The sequence below is a fragment of the Nerophis ophidion genome, linkage group LG18 (assembly GCF_033978795.1).
Source record: "Nerophis ophidion isolate RoL-2023_Sa linkage group LG18, RoL_Noph_v1.0, whole genome shotgun sequence".
NCBI classification, from domain to species: domain Eukaryota; kingdom Metazoa; phylum Chordata; class Actinopteri; order Syngnathiformes; family Syngnathidae; genus Nerophis; species Nerophis ophidion.
In genome coordinates, this window is record NC_084628.1 from 10,018,204 (window position 1) to 10,040,717 (window position 22,514).

The window sequence follows — 22,514 nt, forward strand, 5'->3', positions numbered from 1 at the left end:
CAAAGTGAAACTAATACGACACAGGCTCATAACATGCAAATCAATATATTTTAAGCCTACCTTTGATACAAATTTTGATGATAATGGCTTACAGCTTATGAAAACCTTGGATTTAAAATCTCAGAAAATGTGGACTTTTCATAAACCGTAAGCCATGATCATCAAAATGATGATAAATAAAGGCTTGACATATCTCACTTTGGGATCTTGCCTCATGTCGAGGAGTTCAAGTACCTCGGAGTCTTGTTCACGAATGAGGGAAGAGTGGATCATGAGATCGATAGGCGGATGAGTGTCGCATCTTCAGTAATGCGGATGTTGTACCGATCCGTTGTGGTGAAGAAGTAGCTGAGCCGGAAGGCAAAGCTCAATTTACCAGTCGATCTACGTTACTATTATTATGAGCTTTGGGTTATGACCGAAAGGACAAGATCACGGGTACAAGCGGCCGAAATGAGTTTCCTCCGCAGGGTGGCGGCGCTCTCCCTTAGAGATAGGGTGAGAAGCTCTGTCATCCGGGGGGAGCTCAAAGTAAAGCAGCTGCTTTCCACATCGAGAGGAACCAGATGAGGTGGTTCGGGCATCTGGTCAGGATGCCACCCAAACGCCTCCGGTCCGACCTCGGTGAAGACCTAGTACACAATGGGAAGACTGTGTCTCCCGGCTGGCCTGGGAACGCCTTGGGATCCTTCCGGAGGAGTTGGACGAAGTGGTTGGAGAGAGGGAAGTCTGGGAGAACATAGATGGATGGATGGATATCTCACTTTGCATGTAATGACTTTATATCACATATCAGTTTCACATTTGAAGTTGAATTGCTGACATGAATGGGCTTTTACACGATATTCTCATTGTATGCGTTCAACTTGTATAATATAATGACTCACTGAGTGGAAATGTTGAAGGAAAACAAACAACTTTTCTGACTACAATTGAACATTCACCGACCGAAAAAAGGATAATCTACGTAGCAAATTGTTTCAAGCTTTTGACCACAAACTTAGTCACTGTTCATTGATCGTTCCGGGTAGAGTGGTACTCTTCTCTGACACGGTGACGTCTTGCCTACAAACCAGTCAGAATATGTCTCCTCGTGCTCATCTGAATGAGAAGGCATTCATTTCAATTTAGCAGGTAATAGTGCGACCCCTAAAGGGACAAGCGGTAGACAATGGATGGGATTGATAGTGCTAACACTATAGGCGGTTTTAGTACAGACTACTGCAGCTTCCTGGGATGAGATTGTCACGGTTCAAAAACTAACATTCATTTTTATAATTATTGCATGCTGTAAGTCCAACATTAATTTATAATTATTGCATGCTGTAAGTTCAAATGTTTCAGCATTTTTCTCGTATGTCCTCCTTGATCAAATGGCAACCTTGGAATTATTACAGTAGCGCTGTTGCAATCTTTTCTCGTAAAATGTTGGCAAACTTCAGAGTTTATCTTCCGCCCTCGTACCACCATGTTGCTGTCTGACATCACTTCGCACGTTGCATGATGACGTCTTTGGTACACAGAATGGCAAGCGATTCCAATGAATTGATACACTTAGGATCTGATGTTCGATTACCATCCTTACTTAAGAGGTTTCAAAAAGTTATGGTATTTACTTTTTAAGCAAAGTTGTAAGTTTTTCAAGGGATTCAAAGTGTTGGGTTATTTGACATGGTTGTAAATATAAGTATACTTTTTAGACTTGTACATGACTGCCTTCAGTTTACTCCTTCCCTAAATTAGCTTTGAGCATTGTTGCCTTTTACTTTGATCATCAAAAGCATGCTTGGTTAGGATATTTCACTGACAGCCCATGAATTACATTTAACCAGCCAGCAAGTTTGGCTCAAAACTCAAGACATGTTTGCATTAGATTCTTAAAAACAATAAAGCAGCTGTCATTTAGAGCAGTGGTTGTCAACCTTTTTTCAGTGATGTACCCCCTGTGAACATTTTTTTAATTCAAGTACCCCCTAATCAGAGCAAAGCATTTTTGGTTGAAAAAAAGAGATGAAGTAAAATACAGCACTATGTCATCAGTTTCTGATTTATTAAATTGTAAAACAGTGCAAAATATTGCTCATTTGTAGTGGACTTTCTTGAACTATTTGGAAAAAAAGATATAAAAATAACTAAAAACGTGTTGAAAAATAAACAAGTGATTCAATTATAAATATGGATTTCTACACATAGAAGTAATCATCAACTTAAAGTGTCCTCTTTGGGGATTGTAATAAAGATCCATCTGGATTCATGAACTTAATTCTAAACATTTCTTCACAAAAAATAAATCTTTTAAATGAAAATTTATGGAACATGTCCACAAAAAATCTAGCTGTCAACACTGAATATTGCAGTGTTGTATTTCTTTTCACAGTTTATGAACTTACATTCATATTTAGTTGAAGTATCATTCAATAAATATATTTATAAAGGATTTTTGAATTGTTAATATTTTTATAATATTTTAAAAAAAAAATCTCACGTACCCCTTGGCATACCTTCAAGTACCCCCAGGGGTATGCGTAACCCCATTTGAGAACCACTGATTTAGAGGATCTTTGGCCAGCTATTTTACAGTAAGTTCATAAAAACAGCAGAGGACCCTGTTATGTCGAGAATTTCCTTTCAAGGATCTTTGACTTGTATATTTGCATTAGCTCCTTAAAAACAATAGTACACGCCTCTTATATGAATGACATTTGACTAGTCTTTTTGCAGTACTGTCGGTTTGTAAAAAAAAACAAAACACCAGGACACCCTATAGAGCAGTGTTTCTTCACCATTGGGCCATTTTTGGGCTGTGAGCGCTTGCTTGAGAGCCGCCCAAAAATATCTTGTTTCTCAGCTCTTGTACTCAGTTGTAATTAGGGCTGGGCGATAGATATATCGCGCGTTTGTCTCTGTTCGATATTGAAATGCGGGCTTTACACTACAGGCTCTTCTCACTCTTTGTTGTCTCTACTTCTCACAGAGAGCTAAAACAAGCGCACCTTCTTACATACGTCCCATACGTATACGCCCTCGCAGACAGGTAGCGGCATGGGTAACGTTAGCTGTGGTGCTAGTGCTAATATGAGACAAAGAAGGTGCGACTCTGGTAACAAATGAAGGAAGAATTATTTCCCAAGAAAAACAGCAGGGGGTCCATCGTCTGGCGGTGGTTTGGCTTCAAGCTGGAATATGTCAAACAGACAACAGTAATTTGTCAAGTGTGGGGCAAAAGTGTTGCTACAAAAAGTCGCATTACTACCAATATCTAGCATCATTTGAAAAGTCACCTGCTAGAGAATGAAGAGTGTTTGAAACTCTGCATGTCAACATCTCCGTTTGGTGCCACACCAACAAAATGCCGAGGAAACCATTTCCAGATCACCACCGTATGAAAAATATAGTCAACAAGAGGGAGATAACGTCCGCAGGAACCTACCACATAGCGAAGGACATACACTATTTGATTTCCTATTATACAGCTCATTTGTATTTGACAGTTATTGAAATATGTTGTGTGACATCATGCACAAAAGTGCACTTTGTTTTAAACTATTGTAATGGCGTTCTGTACAAAGAGTGCACTTTAATTTAGTGTTGTTTTGATATGTCATCTTAGTGACATCATGCACTAAAGTGCACGAATAGCTTGTTTTAAAATGTCTCTTACAATTTTGCACTTTCTGTTTTGAAATGACATGAATGTTTGTGCTACTGCTTAATAACTGTTTAATAAATACAGTTTTGGTCAATTGACTTACCGCATTTTTCAGAATATAAGTCGCACCTCCCGAAAAAGGAAAAAAACATATATAAGTGGCACTGACTTATATGTTTATAAATGTTATTAAGTCGCATTTTTGGGGGAAATTTATATGACAAAACCCAACATCAAGAATAGATATTTGAAATGCAATTTAAAATAAATAAAGAATAGTGAACAGGCTGAATAAGTGTACGTTATATGACGCATAAATAACCAACTGAGAAGGTGCCTGGTATGTTAACGTAACATTATGGTAAGAGTCATTCAAATAACTATAACATATAGGACATGCTAAACGTTTAGCAAAATCGCTAAATCCCGTGAAATCGTATACGTCTGGTCTCTTACGTGAATGAGCTAAATAATATTATTTGATATTTTACGGTAATGTGTTAATAATTTCACACATAAGTCGCTCCTGAGTATAAGTCGCACCCCTGGCCAAACTATGAAAAAAAAACTGCGACTTATAGTCTGAAAAATACGGTAGTTGTGATTTCCCTCTCTGCATGAAAGTTGAAAATGAGCATTTATTAATACAGTATGAACAAGAATGTTTTAATGTAGACACAGAATCATCATATTGGTGTGATTATATGTTTTAAGTGTTCATTCAAGGCTAAGGCAAAATATCGAGATATGTATCGTGACATGACCTAAAAATATTGAGATATTAAAAAAAAGCCAAATCGCCCGGCCCTACTTCTAATACACATTTCCCCCACATGTGGCAGTAACGACAACATCAGACAAACAGAAGTCCGAAGCGAAAGTCGTAGAAAAGTTTAAGGGCAAAATTTCCGACTAAAGTGGTGAAGCTGTGTTTTCATTTTTACTTTAATTTTGACAGTTTATGTAAGAAACATTATTCAGTGTCATAAAATGTATCCAAGTATTGAAACATACTTTCACTCGGCTATAATCCCTAAATGATTTTTTGGAAAAAGGCCTGCTTCAATCCCATTTTCTGATGGGTCAGCATGTATTTATAAAGTTTCTTTGTGTTTTCAGGGTGTACCTCACAAAACGGTGGCGAGCAGCAGAACGGGTTTACCACTCAGAAAAACCTCCTTCAAGGTTAGGAATGAATGCTTCTTCCTCAGCTGTGTGGCCACTTAAGCAGACACGTCTCAATGTTGTCTTACTGCATGTTGGTAGAGCACGTTGTGTACCCTTGAAGGTCACATGGTGACCTGTTTTTGCTTCTTTTTTTGTTTGTTTGTTTCAGCTGACTTTGCGTTCTAGCACACGTGGAAGTGGGCTTCACGGTTCAAAACTGATTTTGTTTTAATGTTTACTCCACTTTCTCTTTTTGCCACAGACCTTTATTCTTGACAGTCGGGATCAGTGTCAGACATTTCCCTCTGACAGGGGATCAGTCTACTGGAAGCATAGTTGCTGGTTTTGTGGAACATGTCTTTTTTGTTGTTTTTTTTACTTATTTAAAAGGGAAATTCAGTAGAAGTACAGAATGATATTGATCAGGTGAGTCGTCACATTGTGTAGAAAGAGGCATGTGGATGATTCAGTACATGAATTTGCCTGCCACACCTGTTCTCCCATGGTTATGTGACTGGGTACTCATGCGTTCTTCAAGCTGGGTCCTGCCTGCCACACACGTGCACAGCACAACTTGTACAGTGTGGAGGATCGGCCTCGTAAATTATGTCACGACGACACATTTGCAACACGTTACACAATCTACTGCAGGGCACTTCCCTGCAAGTAGCAACCCTATTTGCCACTCATTAACATTTTTTTTTGTATTTCAAAATTCTTGCATGTGTTTGTGGTATAGTATTTATACGTACTATTTTCAAAAATAAAGCTTTTGGTATCCCACCGTTTTTGTGCTGTTCTGATTTACATACAGATATCACAGACTTCCTTTGACACGGCAGCTTTATTTAGAAATGTTTACATTCTTATAAATTAACTTTATTCTTTCATATTGCATTACCACAACTAAATGGGGTAGAGGGGCGGAGATGTTTGATACATAAAATAATCATTCCTTTATAAAGAACAAAAAAAGTATCAACTAAAATTAGTCGAGTCACCTTTCAGGTTTTTTCAAGTTCTGATATCAACCCGTTTAAATGTAAACTTGCGTGCATTTAAACCCAATCCCATCTTTTCCTCTTGAGTAAGATTAGTTCCATGTGTCCTTGATGGATCACGCTGCCCGTTGTGAAAGGTAACTATGACGACAGAGGACAAATAGGCACCATGGTCTCTAAGCTTTGCTCAGACAGCTGCTGTCAACCTGACCTTTTTATTTATTTCCACCAAGAAGGGACGACTGCCATATTTAGTTTGTAGTTCCTACTGAATAAACCCGAGATCCATTAGTCAGCTACAGTATGTCAAAACGATGATGAGGTACTTTGATTTTGGCCCAAAGAGAAAAAGCAACAACAACAAAAAAAAGCTCCTCTGGATCATCCAGAATAATGTCCTGAGCAATGAGACGGGACACTCCTTAGATTAACCGCAAGAAGGTGGGCAGACTGGTATTGATCAGTACAACCACCAACAAACACCATTGACATGCAGCCTGTTGTTCTTTTAAGCTTTCATCAGGGCGCTGACCACGGCGCGGGCGTTGAGACTACGCAGGTCGTTGTAGGTCTGCCCGGTGCCAACGAACACAATAGGCTGGCCTGTGGTGTAAGTCATGGAGATAGCAGCACCCACCTTTTAAGAGGGAGGCAGAAAAATCATGCGTTGAGTTGTCGACAGTGACAACAAAACAATTGATATGAAATACCTTGTCATCAATGGTGTCAAACTTGGTGAGGACGATTCCATCGATGAGACGAGGCTTGTCAGACATGGAGTGGTCTGCCAAAGCCTGGTTGAACTTGACCTGATGACCCAATAAAGAGGTTAGTATGTGCCATTTTTATCTCAACTTGTGGGACAACAATGCCCTCTGGTGGACCCAGTGACAAAATACAAGTAAAACACTGACTTTTCTATTTAGGTCTGAATGGTTTTACCAGTTGATCGACTGCCTCGTTGCCCACCAGAGCCTCCCCGACAAACAGGACGAGGTCTGGCATGTTGACCGCAATGAGCTTAGCCAGGGCTGTCATGAGGGGGGCGTTGTCCTGCATACGCCCGGCAGTGTCCACCAGCACCACATCGAAAGCCTGATTACGCGCTGAGGATGAACAACGAGCCGACGTGAGTTTGGTGTACATAAGGATGGCTTACTAATAAGTCTGACCATATTTGTTTTTTTTATTACCATAAGCGATGGCCTCCATTGCGATTCCGGCGGCGTCCTTCCCATAGCCCTTCTCATAGAGCTGGACCATGGCTCGTCCTCCATGACGCTCCGGAGGATGCAGGGAGTTCAGGCGACGCTGATGCGTGCGCAGCTGCTCCACCGCCCCGGCGCGGAACGTGTCGCAGGCGGCGATCAGCACCGTGAAGCCGTTCTCCACCAGCCAGAAAGAGATCTGGACAGGTGTGGTTATAACATGTATGGAATTTTGTTAGAATCGAGACATGTTTTGCTTCGTAACAACTAAAACGCAAACATAAACCGTACAATCATGCTTACCTCTAACATAAACATATACTACCACACAAGACCCAGAAGTGGTTGTAAATGAACTGTGTTAACTATGTTAAACCATTCCCGAGCGCAGCTAACGCTGCTGCTTACTGTTCCCCTCACCTCCCAGGGGGTTGAACAAGGGGATGGGTCAAATTCAGAGGGTAATTTCACACCTAGTGTGTGTGTGACTATCAGTGGTACTTTAACTTTTACTTTAATAAGGGTGTAGCATTGCATCAATCAGCTATTTTCTTTAGAGATGTCCGATAATGGCATTTTCCCGATATTCCGATATTGTCCAACTCTTAATTACCGATTCTGATATCAACCGATACCGATATATACAGTCATGGACTTATGACACATTATTTTATGCCTAATTTTGTTGTGATGCCCCGCTGAATATAAGGTGCATTGTTTTATTGTTGCGTACCGGAAGAGTTAGTGCTGCAAGAAATTCTGGGTATTTGCTCTGTTGTGTTTATATTGTGTTACGGTGCGGATGTTCTCCTGAAATGTGTTTGTCATTCTTGTTTGGTGTGGGTTCAACATGTGGCGCATATTTATAACAGGGTTAAAGTTGTTTATACAGCCACCCTCCATGAGATATGTATGGCTGTTGACCAGGTATGCTTTACATTCACTTGTGTGTGTGAAAAGCTGTAGATATTGTGTGATTGAGCCGGCACGCAAAGGTGGTGTCTTTAAGGTTTATTGTCGCTCTGTACTTCTCCCTACGGCCGTGTACCACTCCGTACAGAGCAGTTTTAAAAAGTCATACATTTTACTTTTTCCAACAGATACCGATAATTTCCGATATTATATTTTAAAGCATTTATCAGCCGATAATATTGTCATATTTTAGTTTGTCTTCTACTACGTAACATAAGTGCCTAAAATATTACTGCAAACTGAAACCACAATAACATTAAGTTGAAAGGTATCTATAGTGATTTTCCTTTTTTCTGACTAATGGCGAATACTCGTGTATAAAGAGTATGGCCAACTCAGATTTAGGCGATCTCAATGATTGGTCAAAAGGCACTCTTCGTAACTACAAGGCGCCATGACTACTACCAACTGTAAGCTGATGCTGTGTGTTTACGGCACTTTAATGTTAGTTTTTCGACGTGTAAAAATGTACCGTTGTACATTGCTTTATCAACAGCCCAGAAAGAAGACAAGTATGGGAAGTGAAGGTTCGCTATCAACATTGGACAGCAACCGATTACATCATCTAGTGCGAGGTAAAGATACAACACGACGTCTGTTTTGTTCAGGACAGAACACACAGAAGCGAATACATAAAACAGAAAGAAATTGAGGAAATAAATGAATTAGAGATATGATTTGATAAAACCAGGCTTTCTTTGACTCTCGGTACAGCTCAAATACTGCAAATCGGTAACAGAAGAGCAAGTCAAACACTAGACTGACATTGAAAGGGTAAAAAAATGTATAAACTATATATATATATATATATATATATATATATATATACACCCTTTGCTCTAATTTCTGGTTTGCACACTATTGGCATTCTCTCTATTAGCTAAAAGCACACCTGTGAAGTGAAAACCATTTCAGGTGACTACCTCTTTAAGCTCGAGAGAATGCCAAGGGTGTGCAAAAAAGTAATCAGAGCAAAGGGTTGCTGTTCTGAAGAAACAATATAAAACATGTTTGAGTTATGCACTTTACGAAGAATGGTGATATAACTCCACGTGTTCATTCATGGTTTTGATGCCTTCAGTGACAGTCTACAATAGTCATTAAATTAAAGAAAACACATTGAATGATAAGGTATGTCCAAAGTTTTGGCCTGTACTGTATATATTAGGGTTTTCAAACTTGAGTTAACATGTGATTAACCACAAAAAACACACAATTTTCCCGTCTTTCTTTGCTTTAACCGCAGATGGTTACCTGAAAAGCGCTATAGGTTGTGATTGATTGATTGAAACGTATACTAGTAGATTGTACAGAATATGAACTGTGCAATCGACCACTAAATGGTAACACCTGAATAAGTTTTTCAACTTGTTTGGTAAGAAAGGGTGCATCCATATCATACACAAGCAGCCAGAGGTCTGATAGCTGCCATTTGGTCGCCATCTGGTGGCCAACGAAGGCACCTCAACTGTGAATTATACTAATGATATGGTCTGTGATCAGGTTAATGCGTACGTCTGTCCTAAGATGACTGCACGACAAATTTCCTTTCAAAATACACCCCCTGAATGGACTTCAGCTAGAACCGTTACTAAATTTTGAGCAAATAAACTACGTATAATTAGTAAAAAAAAAAAAAAAAATGTTTGTATGATATTCTGACAAATAAATTTCATTTGTGTCAAAATGTATTTTTTTAAGTTAATTAAAATCATATAAGCAGTTAATTTACTGTAATTAATCACAATTCAAAAGTGCCTTGGATTAAACATGGCGTTGTGATTGGTTTGGGCTCACCTATTGGTCAATACTACTGTACCAGTAGTTTTTATATTTTGTTGTTTGGTACCAAATGAAGCATATTTATGCATAAAATGCTTCATTTGGGACCAAAAAACTGGAATATGCTTTACAAAAACGTAAAACATTATAAAAAAAAATCTGCACTGTGGCAAAGTATAATATTTGAAACAAAATCCCTGCTATCCGTTTTTTTACCACTAGATGAAGCCTCTATGCGACCAATAAAAATCAAATGCGTCTTTAATATTAAACCTTCCACACATCTCTGCATCTGATTATATTGCGTAAATGTACTGTACTCACGGCCAAAAAGAAGCAGGACTGCGCTTACAGGCAGCGTGCGAAAGGGTGTACCTTTGCCAAATTGGTGGACTTTCCGACCCCGTTGACGCCACAAAAGGTGATGACAAAGGGTCTTCTCTGGCTCTGCGCCTCCATGACGTCTCTCAAAATGTCCACCCTGCGTTTGGGCTGCAGGATCTGCACCAGCGACTCCTGCAGCGCCTTCTTTACTGTCGAGGCAACAGCTACAGAAGCAGACGGACACATTTATGAATTAAATATTTGGTAAATGTTGCTGTGTAACTAACTGAAATAGGTTAAAGTTAACTGACTGGTGAATGTGCCCATGACTTTGCCTTCCAGTTTTTTGGCAACAGAGTCACAAAGTTGAGCGGCGATGTCGGCTGCTACATTCTTAGCTGCAAACACATATCTTGTTCAGCATGCAAGCCTGCATGACGAGTGAATAAGCATGATGGGAGGAAGTCGGGCTCCATGTCATACCAATGAGGTGCTCCCTCATCTTCTCTAAAACGGGCTCCATGTCCTCCAGGCTCAAGCTCTTGGAGCCCACCAAGCCCTTCAGCATCCCGAACATGCCCCCAAAACCGCCGCTCTTTTTTGAGCTGAAAAGAATTTTAAAAATTATCTTTTGTAAAGATGTTTGTGTTAAATCAAACCTGTGTATGTTTCAGACATTTTGGCCCTTTGAGGTAAATTTATGCCATATTTTTTGCCCATAACTTTCATTCCAAATACTTTAATATATCAAAAATAAACTTGAAACTAATTTTATAGTCATAGTGTGACTTAAGAGTGAAAAAAATCTCTCAACCAACTTCAGTCCTAAATTAAATAGCAAACATGTCTTATTTTTATTTTACCCCTTTGAATGCCCATTTGATCTAATTATGTCAGTTTTTTATTTTATTTTATTTGCATAACATCAGGGTCCCATAACAAACACCTAACCAAAATGGTCCCGTCGTATTTCTGACAGTAAACATGACAAAGTGTACTCTTTTTATCAAAAATGCAACCCTGAAGTTAGAAAATGCATGGTTATTTTGTGTAATGACTGGACAGTCAACACAAATTAGTTGCAATGGCAGTCCATGGGGACTTTTTTGTTCCAATTATACTATACTGCTATAAAGTTTGTAATATGACACAGCGAAAAATGTTAATGCATCAAATTATTACTAACCTTAATATGTATATGTAGGCCAGATCTTTCCCTCAGTACCCAAAACCTTTAAGATTCACGATATGGATAACTCATTTTATTTAAATCTTTCAAAATAAAAAACTCAACTGGGCCTCCAAAAGTCATGACATGTTCACTATGATATAGAGAATTTAGCAAAAAAGTAACACAAATATGAATTCGAACATGTTTTGTTGACTCTAAACTCCCAGAGTACTTTTTTTTGCCTTGGAGCGACTATAGCTGTAAAATTAAATAATCCCCAGCGGGTTAAAAAGCAAGTCAGTACATTGCGTACCTTGTCTTGACTGTGTCATTTACAGACACTCTCTCCTTCTCTTCTTCCTCCTCCATCTCTTCTTCCTCACTGGAATCACATTCCACAGAGAGCAAGTCCCCCTTCATGGGGCTTAGCTGCATTCCCTAAAAGCCATGCAGATATCCCATGATGACTGTTGAACTCCAAACAAGTCGTGTGGTGTGCGTTTGTCCTCACGTACAGGGTCAATTAGTGCATCCTGGTTTTGGTCACCGCCATTTTGAGAACAGTCTCCATTCCTATCACTATAGTCCAGGTCCTTGGTGCTGCTACCACCCATTTCCCAAACACGCCTCTTTTTCTCCTTGGGCTTCTGAGGCTTTGGAGACTTACTAGGAGTAAGATGACACGGTCAGAGAAATATTACGTACTACATAATGCAAGACTGCCAACTAAGGATGGGCGATATGACCTAAAACTATATATATATATATATGTATATATGTATATATATATATATATATATATATATATATATATATATATATATATATATATATATATAAATAGCTCCCAATTTGGCTGCTGACATGTGAGACTACATATTACATGACTTTGTATTTTTTCAAAATTATTATTTACTTATATGGCTATTTTCTGTTCTAACATGGTTCCAGCTACACTTGTGTTAAGTCTTCGGTCATACAAAAATGTGGGTAAACAATTTTCAAAATCAATGACTGTTAATAATGATGCATTAAGTTTTATATAGCCTTTTCTCGAGACTCAAAGCACTTCACGGATGACTGAGAAGCTATTATTCATTCCCTCCACTTTCACACCTTATGGTGGTAAGCTACATTTGTAGCCACAGCTGCCCTAGGGTTGACTGACAGAAGTATGATTGCCAATTTGCGCCTACGGCCCCTCCGACCACCACCAAACATTCGTTCACATTCATACACCAGTGTGACCGGCACTGGGAGCAAGGTTGCTCTTTCATCTGAGCAACCTTGCTTCATTATTATATACAGTATCATAACGATATATTAAATATTTAAATTTTTTTCATACTATTTGCTCTGATTTAAATCCTTTAGTCCAGGGGTCGGGAACCTTTTTGGCGGAGAGAGCCATGAAATCCAAATATTTAAAAATGTATTTCCGTGAGCCGTAAAATATTTTTTAAACGCCGAATCCAAATAAATAAGTGCATTTTTAAGTAGGACCGACATTTGTTAGAGTATAATAAGTCTCTTATTCTTTATAATACCATTGTTATTCTGAAGCTAACCAATAATTGATAAAAAACTTCTTACCATTAATGCAACTTCTTGAACAGGATGGAAGGATTAAAATGCATGAGAATGTTTTATATTTTGAAGGTTAATTTAAACACTGTGATTACCGGCGGGATTATTCATTACCTATCGTGCTAAGATTTATCTGAGAGCCAGATGCAGCCCTGCTTTAGTCTGTACTTAAAGTCCTCCTGTGTCCAGTGACCATCGCCTAAGTCTGTAAACCATATGGGTGCTCAAAAAAAAATTGATTTCCATCTGAATCGTGATTCTTATATATTACAATTGTAAATGGTTTCACGATTTTTTTTTCAAAAAAGATTTGTAATCTGTTTCAGAAAGGTTTCATTATAATTATTATACCAAATACATTGCGAGAATCGGTTTTGAATCGAGAATTGATTCTGAATTCAATCGTTACCCCAGGAATCAGAATCAGATCGAATCATGAGGTGCCCAAAGATTAACGCCTCTAGTAAACAATAAAAACGACAAAAGATTTCTTGACAATAAAAAAGTATTGGTCTAACCATAGACCGATACTATACTTGGTATAGTTACTGTCATTTGTATCGATGTGCCCACCTACTAAAAGAGCTCTAGCTTTCCAGTTAGCAGTAAGCATGTTTAGATATTCCTTGTCCTCAAGTGACGATGCTTGTAACCTCGGCCTTCCACTGGATGTGGAACGGCTGCTGAACGAAACCACCCCGGAATAGCACTGCCATCCACAGTCCGACAATCCCCACCCATCATCTGTTGAGGCTCTGTCATACAACGAAATAGCGCAGACTTTTACAAGATTTTGCGAATGCGTGCGTAATCCTGTCACAGGGATGTTGTAATAAAGCGAACCACACACAGTTTATTCCGTCCTTTCAGATGAGCAGAAGCAAATAAACTCGGTCATGCCATTAATAACAGGTTCTGAACGGCAACATCGACAACAGTTCTGCCTCGAAAAAAAAATGTTTTTTTAGTAGCAAGTAACAATACAATAGTAACATTATTCCCGGCGAGCGTGTCACAACAACCCCTCCCCTGCTTTTCCTGCTCCCCGTATTGCTGGGCTATGACACAGGCCACCATATATCTGCATGTTATATGCCTTGATATTATTCTCTAACTTCAGACCGCCAAAATCAGCGTCTCTTCATCCATTTGTGTCAGCAAGGTGAAATTAAAGGCCTACTTAAATTAGATGTTCTTATTTAAACAGGGATAGCAGGTCCATTCTATGTGTCATACTTGATCATTTCGCGATATTGCCATATTTTTGCTGAAAGGATTTAGTAGAGAACATTGACGATAAAGTTCACAACTTTTGGTTGCTAATAAAAAAGCCTTGCCTTTACCAGAAGTAGCAGACGATGACGTCACCCGTGTGAGGGCTCCTCACATCCTCACATAATCTATAATGGGAGCCTCCAACAAAAAGAGCTATTCAAACCGAGAAAACAACAATTTCCCCATTAATTTGAGCGAGGATGAAAGATTTGTGGCTGAGAATATTGATAGCGAAGGACTAGAAAAATAAAAAAAGTTTAAAAAAAAAGATTTAAAAAAAAAAGGCGATTGCATTGTGAGCGATTCAGATGTTTTTAGACACATTTACTAGGATATTTCTTGGAAATACCTTATCTTTCTATTGTGTTGCTGGTGTTTTAGTGAGTTAAATAGTAACTGATAGTCGGAGGGGTGTGTCCACGGGTGTGTTGACGCCAGTGTCTGAGGGAAGTCACGGCAGCTACGTGGACGGCGCAAGCTCCACGGATCTCAGGTAAGAGGCGACCTTTTACCACAATTTTCTCACCGAAACCGGCCGGTTGACAAGTGGTCGGAATCCATGTTCGCTTGACCGCTCTGATCCATGGTAAAGCTTCACCTCCGGGAATTTTACACAAGGAAACACCGTGTGTTTGGGTGGCTGAAGTTAAAGCTTCCCACCTCTATTTCTACTTTGACTTCTCCATTATTAATTGAACAAATTGCAAAAGATTCAGCAACACAGATGTCCAGAATACTGTGTAATTGCGCGATAAAAAGAGACTACTTTTAGCTGCTAGTGGTGCTGCGCTAATATGTCCCCTCCAACTCGAAACGTCACAAATAGGCGTCATCATTCCGCGACGTTTTCAACAAGAAACTTGAATTTTTAAAATTGTAATTTAGTAAACCGAACCGGCCGTATTGGCATGTGTTGCAATGTTAATATTTCATCATTGATATATAAACTATCAGACTGCGTGGTCGGTAGTAGTGGGTTTCAGTAAGCCTTTAAATCTGAAAACGTTTGACTACTTGACTTCATGACCGTTGCCGCCAAATAGGATGTTTAAAAATGTAAAATACGATCTTCCTTGAAACGGATTGTTTTATTTTGAGAGTAAAAATTGTGTTTGTGCATGACTTCCTGTTCAACACAAGCAGATTTGAGCTAATTGGACAGGTTTGTTGCGGCGTCCGACAAATATAGAAGCTCTGCGTATATTTAATGCTAGGAGGTGGTGGAAACTAACACATTGACTTGAATAAGAATGGAAAGAGTCCGCCGCCATTTCGCGTCCAGGGGAAATCCGAGATAAGAAAGTTTACTCGCCGCCATGGAGGCAAGGATTAGTGATTTACAAGTGGTTTCGGGATGTTAGCAAATGCTGCAGTGCATCGAGGACGCGTTTGTTCGCTTGTTCCTGTCAAATATGCGGGACACAGCTCGAATGTGTTATCAACATGCGCTATCACGATACAACAAAAGTATTAAAAACTCTACCGTCGCCCACATTTCTATAATTTACTGTATATCGTCTATATCGCCCAACTCTACTGCCAACTATTGATGTACTGACCCAGCCAATGACCATCTCTAACCTGACTTTTTCAGGAGGTGCCCCCGTTCGCTTGCGGAAGAATTCTTCTCTCTTCTTCTGCATGATTTCTTCGGGTGTCAGGCCGCTGTTGCCATTCTCAACCAGCTTCTGGCCAAAAGACGGGGCTTTGCCTTCTTTCACGACATCTGCAGCAGGAGCTGAAACAGGAGATATTGGACACAGCCGGTAAGTATTCCGCGCTTAAAATGGACTCTTTAAAGACACTCCAAAAGTAAAATGTGTTTATGAGCACCAATTATGAGACATCATCTTTTTTGCTTTTTCACGCAACTGTTTAAAAAGAGACGCTCAAAAGGTCATATTTTCATGCCGGACCTCTAAAGGCCTTAGTGGCCACATGAGTAGACAACACCTTTTAGCTCTTATTTTCAAAATTGTGTACACTCCTGAATTGGGGTCTTATGCAGACATATGGACACTTATACTGCTATCTGGTGGTGTCAGAAGAGTAAAATAATACAATGGCATTTGTAAAAAAAAAAAGTGTAAAAATAAAAATTTGCATGTCACTACACATGAAGTGCACATTTGTGTACTTATGGACTAAATACATCATATCAAAAGATGATTTTAATTTTTTATTCTAATTAGGGTCCAATAAGCCCAAACAGCAAAGAAAAATGGAAAAAACCATGTAAACAAACAGCTTGGGCCTTAACAGGTTAAGAAAAAGAAAAAAAAACTTTGCTTGTGAATGTACCCACCCCTAACTGTAGCTAGATAGCCCCACCTCGTACATGTCACCACCACTTTTTTTGTAAAAAAATAAAAAGAAACATTTTTAAAAAGGCTTCACTACACATCTTAAAACAAGCCTGCCAAAAACCTGTATCAGCTACAGACATAGTTGTACTTTTGAATTTTGTGAATCCTCAGCAGCTAACCTAGCGTCATGTTGCTATTAAAATAATGTTGGCACAGTACATAGTTGTGCTAGTGTTGCTAACGTTTATGTCCTCCTGTACCACTGATAATGTTGCCTCGTATGTGATACCGGTGAAACTCAAAACAGTTGACTGTTGTGCAAATAATAGATTTACTAATATGACGTGGGCTCATAACATGCAACTCAAAATATTTCAAGACTTATTTTTATATAATTTTGATGTGTTTGCTTGAAGTTGATAAAAACCTTCAAATGAAAATTTCAGAAAATGTTGGGTTTTCAAAATCTGTACACCATGATGATCATCAGTAACAACAAGTAAAAGCTTGACATATCTCACTTTGCGAGATATATGATGAGTTTATATCACATATTTCTTTCAAATTTGAAGTTTCAAATCCGACGTCCCACTGGGTGTGAGTTTTCCTTGCCCTTATGTGGGCCTACCGAGGATGTCGTAGTGATTTGTGTTGTGGTTTGTGCAGCCCTTTGAGACACTAGTGATTTAGGGCTATATAAATGAACATTGACTGATTGATTGATTGAAGTTGAAATGCTGACATGAATTGACTTCTACACAATATTCTAAAGTTTTTACTTTCACATGTGTATGGCATCTATTACATTTGCTAAGTACATTTATGTAAAAAGTGGATACAACGCACAATAGCACTTTTTAGAGCCACACAACTGCTGCTGCCCACTGCTCCCCTCACCTCCCAGGGGGTGATCAAGGGTGATGGGTCAAATGCAGAGAATAATTTTGCCACACCTTGTGTGTGTGTGTGACAATCATTGGTACTTTAACTTAACTTTAGTGGTTAGAGTGTCCGCCCTGAGATCAGTAGGTTGTGAGTTCAAACCCCAGCAGAGTTACACCAAAGACTATACAAATGGCACTCATTACCTCCCTGCTTGGCACTCAGCATCAAAGGTCGGAATTGGGGGTTAAAACACCAAAAATGATTCCCGGGGGCGGCACCGCTGCTGCTCACTGCTCCCCTCCCCTCCCAGGGGGTGATCAAGGGTATGGATCAAATGCATAGGACAAATTTCACCACACCTTGTGTGTGTGACAATCATTGGTACTTTAACTTTAACTTAACACACACCGCTCATTAGCATTAAAGTACTAAAAGGATTTAAACTGTCAAAATTCCGGCCTCAAATGTTTTTTGTCGAGCACTCTACCAATACATTATTGTGCCGGCACCTCTAAAACCTATCAATTGTTGGAAAACACAACAACAAGGGGAAATTAAACATCACTTACCTTCTTTTTTGGTATGTTTGCTCTTCTTGCTACCTTGTTCTTTTCCTTTGTCCCCACCTTTTGTTTCAATCATTGACTTCACAGTTTTTTGGGATTTCTCGGACTCCTTAAAAGACCGCATGGGGGCAGGGCTTCGAGCTTTGCCGCTCTCTTCTGCCTCTCTGTCGGAAAATATTCAAAGTTTAAATGTGCATGACGCCTTTCACAAATAAAAAACATTGGAATAAAAACTACATTAGTCAACCTTTTCCCATTATTTGCAAAGGGGTAAAAGTGATAACCATAGAACCAGAAATTGAGCTTCTAGTGAAATCTGTCCTGGCTGCTCAGTACAATATAAGGTGGAGCCTCGACTTACAAACCCCCTTAATGTACAAACTTATCCATTCATAAACCACAGACCAAAGAAAAATCTGCTTTGGTATACAAACCTTGTCAGTGTACGAACATTTCATCTACCCATTGTGGCCTGGGCTGATCAATCCCCAATGCTCATTCAGTCTGCTGTGCTGTCTGTTACTTTGTGCACTTTTTAAGTATTCGTTTGCCTTCACACAGCACTTTTCTTGTTTTGCTAGCTTAATGTGAGTCCAAAGAAAGCAATGGACAAGCGATGTGTGGTTTGAAACGTTTTGGAAGTATCCACAGCGTTGCCGACACTGCCTCCACTCCTCTGCCCTTCTGTTTACGCCAAGAAGAATAACTAACAAGGTAAAGTGGATTTTCTTTTCAATCCTACTTATTGTAACTGGTAAGAGTTAAGAAGTTTTGTGATGTCAAACTGTGGGTACACTACAGGGTTGGTGACCGTGTGTGCGTGTCGGCATGGGAACTGCATAGAAGAACAGTATAGCTAGCTAGTTTTTTTTTAGTTTGTTAATAAATGTAAATTTATCCATCTCCCCCTTGATGTGTTTGTTTGAGATACAGTACTGTGTATATATAATGATTTATATTGTTTTTAAAGTGTACAAACCTTAGCTAAAATATGAACCTTTGTCCAGGCTGGAAAACATTATTCACAAAGGAATATAAGAACATTTATATTTACAAAGCCTGTTCAAGAGCGGATTAACTTTGTAAATCGAGGTTCCACTGTAGTTAAAGGTAAACTGCCCTTTTTTGGGTATTTTGCCTATCGTTCACAATCATTATGAAAGTCATGACGACAAATTGATTTTTTTAACGCATTCTAAATATTGAATCATCTTAAATAAAAGTTCACTTACAGCAAAGCCAATTGGAACTGCACTATTCAGCCCATAAAATCTGATAACCATTCAAAAAAGGCCAACAATACTCCATTTACATTTTGTGACTTGAATTATAGCCAAATAATAGTGATATTGTTATTAGCGCTAACACAGACAAACTATTTATAGTGGCAATGTAATCACTTCCCTTTCCTTTTGTTTACATTGAGTGGCCTGCTGCTTCCTCACTTCCCTGCTCCCTGTAAGTTTATTGTAGATCATAAATTATACCTCTCACCTGGAAAGTAGATGGCTGAGTAGGTAATCCGACATATTGTGACACTTTGACCGCCATTTTAGACCTGGAACTGGCCAGAACGACACAAAAAGCGCTTGTTCCCCCCGCTCCCTCCACCGGTTTATTCACGAGGATTATGAGACATTCTTCCCCTAAATGGGAATATGAACTTTGTGATGCGTTTTTGAAATTCATGCGGCGCGTATTCTTAAAATTATAATACGTAAATATTAAATGTTATTGTAAACGCGTCTGTGACTACATATACTTATATCATGCACATAAAACCTTAATAGAGGTGTTTGGATGGTTTTAGTGGGTCTCATAGGCACCATTGTAAGCAAACTTTTGATCGCATGTATTTAATATTTAGAATGCAAAAAAAACAAATCCATCTTTCATGATTGTGAACGATAGGCAAATTGTTAACAGTTAAAGGGGCTCCATTATGCAAAACTAACTTTTCTTACCTATTGGTACCTGCTCTTGTTTATTTGGGATAAACATAAGTCCCTGACATTTTTAATCCAACCTTGGCAACATGGCGTAGATATTTATAAAACAATCTTGCCTTCCTTCCCACCTTTGGGAAACCGGCCATTTCAAATTGGCTCAATTTGGTGACATTTTTTTTCCAAGTGTGACATGAGATAACTATCCATATATATGGTATGAATTTACCCAAACGGATATGTGCGGGTTCACCATTGTTTTCTGACGCTGTAGTCAGGAAGTTCCTTCTTTTCCGCTATCCTATTATTGTGGGGCAGACTGGCTCGTACATGCACACGCATCTTCCGCTGTTCCATCTTCTCTTAAGATTACCGGTATGCTTTAATTATATATTTTTTACAGATATTTTGTACTATTGGTTTGGATGGATTAAAGTCCATTTTAGTTCGTTATACTCCAGTGTGGACACCTCAAATGTGGCGTTTTTTCCCTTAATGCCATGATTTGTTTTGTATTGTCAATAGTGCTGTGTATATATTTTCTTCTTTAATTTCTTTTTTTTTGGTGTAAATCATTTTATTGTGCCATATGCGTGTGTATGAAAAGTGCTTTATAAATTATATTTGATTTATTGAGAGACTTTTAAGTGGAGGTGTGTGTAAAGCTTACTTCTTACCTAAGAAGCATTTTGAAGTCATAATCAAATTCAAAGCTGTTGTTGAGAAGCTTCATGGCTCCCTTCTGCTCCAGTTCATTTTTATAACGGTCCCTAAAGTGCAGCTGGACGTCATCTATGAACTTGTCCACGTAGGTCAGCGTCAGGATCTTTTGAAAACCCACCTGAATCGGAAACACAGGCAAAAAAAGAACATTATGGATTGTTCACTTTTACAAAGTTACCACACATTTACCACTGGAGATGTCCAATAATGGCTTTTTTGCCAATACCCGATTTTGTCCAACTCTTAATTACCGATTTCGAAATCAACCGATACCGATATATACCGTCGTGGAATTATTAACACATTATTAAGCCTAATTTTGTTGTGATGCCCCGCTGGATGCATTAAACAATGTAACAAGGTTTTCCAAAATAAATCAACTCAAGTTATGGAAAAAAAATGCCAACATGGCACTGCCATATTTATTATTAAAGTCACAAAGTGCATTATTTTTTTTTAAGATGCGTTAAAACAGCAGCTTGGAATTTGGGAAGGGGGGTTGGGGAGTAGCGGAGAGTGTATATTGTAGCATTCCGGAAGAGTTAGTGCTGCTAGGGGTTTTGGGTATCTGTTCTGTTGTGTTTATGTTGTGTTACGGTGTGGATGTTCTCCCGAAATGTGTTTGTCATTCTTGTTTGGTGTGGGTTCACACTGTGGCGTATATTTGTAACAGTGTTAAAGTTATTTATACGGCCACCCTCAGTGATACCTGTATGGCTGTTGAACAAGTAATGCCTTGATTTCACTCGTGTGTGTGAAAAGCCGTAGATATTATGTGATTGGGCCGGCACGCAAAGGCAGTGCCTTAAAGGCACGCCCTCAATATTGTTGTCTGGGTGGAAATTTAGGAGAATGGTTGCTCCGGGAGATTTTCCGGCGGGGCACTGAAATTCGGGAGTCCCCCGGGAAAATCGAGAGGGTTGGCAAGTACGACTGGGAGATCCAACTACTCTGTACTTCTCCCTGCGTCCGTGTACCACTCTGTACAGCGGCGTTTTCAAAAGTCATACATTTTACTTTTTGAAACCGATATCAATAATTACCGATACAACATTTTAAAGCATTTATCGGCCGATATTATCGGACATCTCTACTTACCACAAATATCAACTCGAACTCATTGTCCAATTTATACTTAAGACTCAGGGCCTCGTGGTTGAAAGAGTTATTCCCACTTCTCTCCTGGATCATGTTGCACAAAAAAAGAAGGATTAGCAGCATACTGAAAGGTTATGCAAGTGTAAGAAGAAACATAAAACCCATCTATGACTGCCTAAACTTTGTAAACAAACAAGTACTGATAAATAGATAAAACCCATCAGGGAATTTGGCAGCAGAAACACACGAGAACATCAAGAGCTAACTCAATGTAATATTTAAGTTCCCAATAGGGACGTTTGGATGACGTGACGACAGTGAATAACAATGACGTCACAGTACGCCTACGTGTGCTGCTACCTGTTAGCATTAGCAGCGTTAGCTGCCAGCAGATTATAAACAAGGGCTCCACTTTTAACACCGAGGCTCACCTGAAGGATGACGGAGCGGATCAGGGCGTTGACAGGCCCGGTGAAGGACTCCGTCACGCCGGTTCCCTGAAAGCACCACAACACTATGCCCCCTTTGCTGAAGATGGTGAAGAAATCTAGCATCTTGACACCACGTCAACCTGCGTTGGCAAGCACAAGCGTTAGAAAACAAAAACAAAAAAAGGCCGATCGATTACGAGAACCGGCCAAAAAACAGCCACAAAATGTCATTTCCATCGTGTAATTCGTGTCATAACTCACCCAAATACTTAAATAGAAAGTAAACCCCCCCACGAGTTGGAGCCACCTCTGTAGCGTGAAACACTTTTTAGACACGTCAGATGCAGATCCCGGAAGTGACGTTTTTAGACTCCACCCCCTTATACGTCAACAAAACCGCGCATGCGCTCTTAGATTTCCACG

The 22,514-nt window shown here is 39.3% G+C and overlaps 2 protein-coding genes across 3 annotated transcripts in view; one reads left to right on the top strand and one right to left on the bottom strand.

The window, feature by feature from the left end:
* The window catches only part of fam118b (family with sequence similarity 118 member B), a 38,329-nt gene extending 32,730 nt beyond the window's left edge, over positions 1-5,599 (top strand). The window contains exons 7-8 of one of the 2 annotated variants that reach the window (XM_061878732.1): positions 4,769-4,834; positions 4,986-5,599. In XM_061878732.1, the coding sequence (XP_061734716.1) occupies positions 4,769-4,834; positions 4,986-5,002 (83 nt within the window). In that variant the 3' untranslated portion in view covers positions 5,003-5,599. The remainder of the gene's footprint in view (positions 1-4,768; positions 4,835-4,985) is intronic. The other variant, XM_061878733.1, reaches the window with a different exon arrangement.
* A 42-nt stretch (positions 5,600-5,641) lies between these two features.
* On the bottom strand, positions 5,642-22,483 carry srpra (SRP receptor subunit alpha). Its single transcript, XM_061878731.1, has 15 exons — positions 22,353-22,483; positions 22,092-22,231; positions 21,661-21,744; positions 20,517-20,680; positions 17,897-18,057; positions 15,718-15,874; positions 11,790-11,940; positions 11,588-11,712; positions 10,587-10,708; positions 10,415-10,501; positions 10,155-10,327; positions 7,011-7,224; positions 6,760-6,923; positions 6,528-6,626; positions 5,642-6,454 (listed from the first exon to the last, which is right to left on the bottom strand). The coding sequence occupies exons 2-15, from the start codon at positions 22,212-22,214 to the stop codon at positions 6,326-6,328; spliced, it is 1,953 nt and encodes a 650-aa protein (XP_061734715.1). The 5' UTR covers positions 22,215-22,231; positions 22,353-22,483; the 3' UTR covers positions 5,642-6,325.
* Positions 22,484-22,514: the final 31 nt, after the last annotated feature.

Coding starts and splice junctions, on each gene's coding strand:
- srpra (XM_061878731.1), bottom strand. CDS start 22,214: ATGCTAGATTTCTTCACCATCTTCAGCAAAGGGGGCATAGTGTTGTGG. Junction 20,681..21,660: donor AGTTCGAGTTGATATTTGTG/GTAAGTAGAGAT, acceptor TTTCCGATTCAG/GTGGGTTTTCAAAAGATCCT. Junction 11,941..15,717: donor GCACCTCCTGAAAAAGTCAG/GTTAGAGATGGT, acceptor TCTTACTCCTAG/TAAGTCTCCAAAGCCTCAGA.